This window comes from Sparus aurata, chromosome 1 (assembly GCF_900880675.1).
Source record: "Sparus aurata chromosome 1, fSpaAur1.1, whole genome shotgun sequence".
Classification (NCBI taxonomy): domain Eukaryota; kingdom Metazoa; phylum Chordata; class Actinopteri; order Spariformes; family Sparidae; genus Sparus; species Sparus aurata.
The window spans coordinates 39,454,573-39,458,452 of record NC_044187.1 but is presented as its reverse complement, the minus strand read 5'-3'; the positions used below and the strand labels follow the sequence as shown (position 1 = coordinate 39,458,452).

Genomic DNA, 3,880 nt, shown 5'->3' with positions numbered 1-3,880 from the left:
CACTCCAGACAGAGTGTGCCGTATCATGATGGCATGTGCAATACTGCACAACATTTGTAAGGAGCGCAATGTCCCACTTCCACCAGCAGACGATGATGACGATGAGGGAGGAGATGGAGACGCGAGCGTCCCTGGCAACATCCATCCATGTGATGGGGCAGCCTTCAGACAACACTTCGCCAACCTCCACTTTGGGTAAGAACAATAAATCATCAATACAGCGGCTTTTTATCAATTCATTTTATTAGTCACTCGGTATCTTTTCTTTTTTTTAAAGCCAAGCTGTAGTACTCCTCTTGGAGCCGCAGCACTTTAATTTGCAGCTTAATTTTTTGTCTCCGCAGTGCCTGCAGATCATCCGTCTCCTCTGCTGAGTCGCAATCACTCACCTCGGCCTGAAAAACAAAAGAGACGGCATGCTCAAGATGTGATAAACTTAAGTTGATTTCTTCTTTTTCTTTTTCACCCACCACTTGATTGTTGCCTGTTGCCTCACACGAAGTGCTTGGGCCTGGCTGCACCGCGTCAAAGGCAGAGGGAGAGTGCGCAGGGGAGTGGGACACAGGAGACTCTAATGCATCTCGATCCAAACTGAAACATAAAGAATATGGCTGAAATATCAGAAATGGTCCTGTTGTTGTTGTTATGACGTGAACAAACACATTTTAGATATTTACTTAACAGTAGCCTGCATATCCAACAACAATCACGCACGTATCTCTCACCAAAACGCACCTAGGCTGCAGCGCAATATCCCTATAGGGTTGCAACCGCAATAATTTGTGAACTCACCCTTTTGAAAGCAACTCAAGCTTCATCGCAGCTGGATCCTGGCCGCCGTCCAACCCAGAGATGCTGGGGTTATCCTCTCCAAGAATGCGCTGCACAACTTCTGCAACTGCGCTCAAATCTTTGCCAGGTGGTCCTCCGCCTGCATAAGAATATACAAACGAATTAATTCGATATGAGCGAATAAGGTGGCATGCAAGCAAATGAAAAAGAAGCACTACATACCAGTGCGCATGGAGCAGGCCTTGAAAGCTGCGATTTCACTTCTGCTTTTCGAGAGAACGTTATACCACTTCTTCTCGCAGTCAGCTGGTGACCGATGGCTGAAGGTTTGAGAGGTGTTAAGTTGATTTGATATGTCTTCCCATGCCTGTTTTTTATCATGGCTGGTAAGCGTCGGGCTGAACTTGCCTTTAATGATGAGCTTCCTTTCCTCGACTAGCTCTACTAACAACAGTGTCTCCTCCTCTCGCCAGTTTGGTTTTCTTTTCGATTCCATGTTGATTTCTGCATGTGGCTGCAGTGGGCTAGTATATATAGAGCCACCCACACCAGTTTCAAATTAGTTGCCTAATTAATGAATTGGAAAGAAAAGGAAACATTTATTTTTGATTCATTGCCAATATTGTTTGTTTGTTTTGTATTATTTTGTAGATTATTGTCAAAATATACACTCCCATTGTCCACCTAAATATTTCTAAGATATTTCTTTATTCTGAGACAACAGATTCCCTCCTGTGATTGGTTATTTCTATGGACACAGAAGTGACGTCACCTAAAATTCCGTTTACGGCACATAGTAATGTCGTAATTCAGCTCTGAGAGTGACACTTAAGATTCAGTCCTACACTTCGCTGAAAGTGTGAGTAAGACGCTTGATAACTAACTTTTAAGTGCAGCTTTCAGCGAAGAATTTTTTTAGTCATAAGTCAACTCTTAGCGGGGTTCTTAGGAGTAATTCTAAGAAGCTTGATAAATACGGCCCCAGGTCTGAACTTTGTTTTGTTCTGTCTGTTATGTTGCAAACAATCAGGTCTGAATTCCTGTGATTCTATTTGCTCTGATAGAAAATCAGTGTCGAAAACCCCTGTGATTCTGTGTTTCTGATGGAAAATCAGTGTCGAAAACCCCTGTGATTCTGCTCTAACAGAAAAGATCAGTGTTGAAAATTCCTGTGATTCTATTGGTCTCATAGAAAAGACCAGTGTCGAATTTCTGTGATTCTGTTGGTCTGATAGAAAAGATCAGTGTTGAAATTCCTGTGGTTTTGTTTTGTTTTGCTTTACGCTAGTTTTTGTTTGTTGTTTGTTTGTCGTTTGTGGCAACATGGGTGTAAATTGAGTCAAGTTAGATTATAAGATTTTATAAGAAATTTAATGTAGAAATTGAGAGAAATTGTGCCTGTGTAGAATCTCTTACAGATCAAAAAAAAGCTAATAGCTGAAGAAGAAGAAGAAGAAGAAGAAAAAAAAAAAAAAAAAACACAACGCAGATTAAGATCAAGCCAGACAATCAAATGTCCTGTAGAAACACTAAAACAAAAATACGATCAAAATAGAAAGCCTTTATCCTGCAAGAGAGATAAAAGAATCCAGTGTTCAGAACACTGGTGATGACTGGGTCATTGAATACCCAAGACCTGAGATAAATAATGAAGTAGAATAACAAGGGAGGGTTCCAACAAGAAAAAAACGTATAAATCAAAGAAAACAAACCCAACAAAATTAGCTCGACATCTTACAATGGAAAAAGATGTCGTCTACAAACCTTGGAGCCGAAGGGAGCTAAAAGCAATAGTCAGACGTTTTACCCAAAGATGTAATGACAAATAAACATAAATGGTTAGAAGAATGGAATTTGGTGTGCATGATCTACAGTCCTCATATGCCCGCTATGATGCAATTGTTAAATCTGACTTTGCCATCTGATTTGAAAGACAAAGTGCTCAATGCTTGTGAAATCCCCCACGATCCCACAGAGTTAGCCAGAATGACACTAGAGGAAGCTAAGACATGTTACAGTGTCATAGCTTTAGCAGTTAAACAGGAGTTAATGCAACAAACTGACTTTGCTCCTCTTACAAAGATTAGACAAGGAAAAGATGACAGTCCTAGGGAGCTGTATGTGAAAATGATGACAGCTGCAAAGGACTATTGTGGTCTGTCACCAAGTCAAATGGTCAGTTTTTCAAATAATTACATGCAACATTTGTTTGTGAATAGTCTTCAACCAAAATTTAGGACAATGGTACAATTGACAGTCGGGTGGTCAAGAAAACCATTGACTGAACTAGTAGAAATAGCACAACACCACTGGGATTGGGATAACACAGAACAAAGAATATGCAGAATGCATGAAATGCTAATGGTTTCTGAAGTGTCTCACTATACAGGCGGAACATCCAGAGGAGAACGCAGTGGCAAAGGAAGCTTCCAAAAAGAGAGGGGGTGCCAAAGACGCTGGCCCACACACCATGAGCAAAGCCACAGGTCACCTTTCTCTAGCCAAGAGAAGTGCTTCTTATGTGGTGAGCCAGGTCATTGGGTAAGAAACTGCCCAATCAAAGCAGCCCAGCGTACGGCACCTCCATCAAATTCTAACCATGAGAATTGCTTCTTATGTGGTGAACCAGGTCATTGGGTAAGAAACTGCCCAAACAAATCAGCCCCACGTACCCTGCCAAGGCACCTCCATCAAGTAACCGAAATAGAAGACCCACCACTAATTAAATAATAAAAAAAAAAATTAATGATACATGTGAATTAACATAGTTCTTGATAGACACCGGAGCTTTTCTTTTCTCCAGTTAAACCAACTATATCTTCACATTTTAAAGTATCTAAAGAAAATAGTTAGAGCTGTGGGGGTTGGAAGTATTCCTAATTGTCTACCTGTATTTAAGACTACTCCAGTATCTATAGATCCTTTCACTGGAAGCATGTCCAGTTTCACTACTATCCACTCCTTTCTGCTATCAGATACCACACCCGTGAATCTGTTAGGACGAGATTTGTTATGCAAACTAATTAGTACCATCTATTTCAGACCTGACGATATCTTTTTAGGGACTAATGAACATAACAGAACAACT

At 40.7% G+C, this 3,880-nt stretch overlaps 1 protein-coding gene across 1 annotated transcript; it reads right to left on the bottom strand.

Moving 5' to 3' along the window:
- Positions 1-231: 231 nt before the first annotated feature.
- Positions 232-1,288, bottom strand: LOC115581168 (uncharacterized). The gene is made up of 4 exons (XM_030416100.1): positions 1,015-1,288; positions 793-931; positions 471-591; positions 232-395 (listed from the first exon to the last, which is right to left on the bottom strand). Exons 1-4 carry the CDS (start codon positions 1,286-1,288, stop codon positions 249-251), a joined length of 681 nt encoding a protein of 226 aa, XP_030271960.1. The 3' UTR covers positions 232-248.
- Between the last annotated feature and the right edge of the window lie 2,592 nt (positions 1,289-3,880).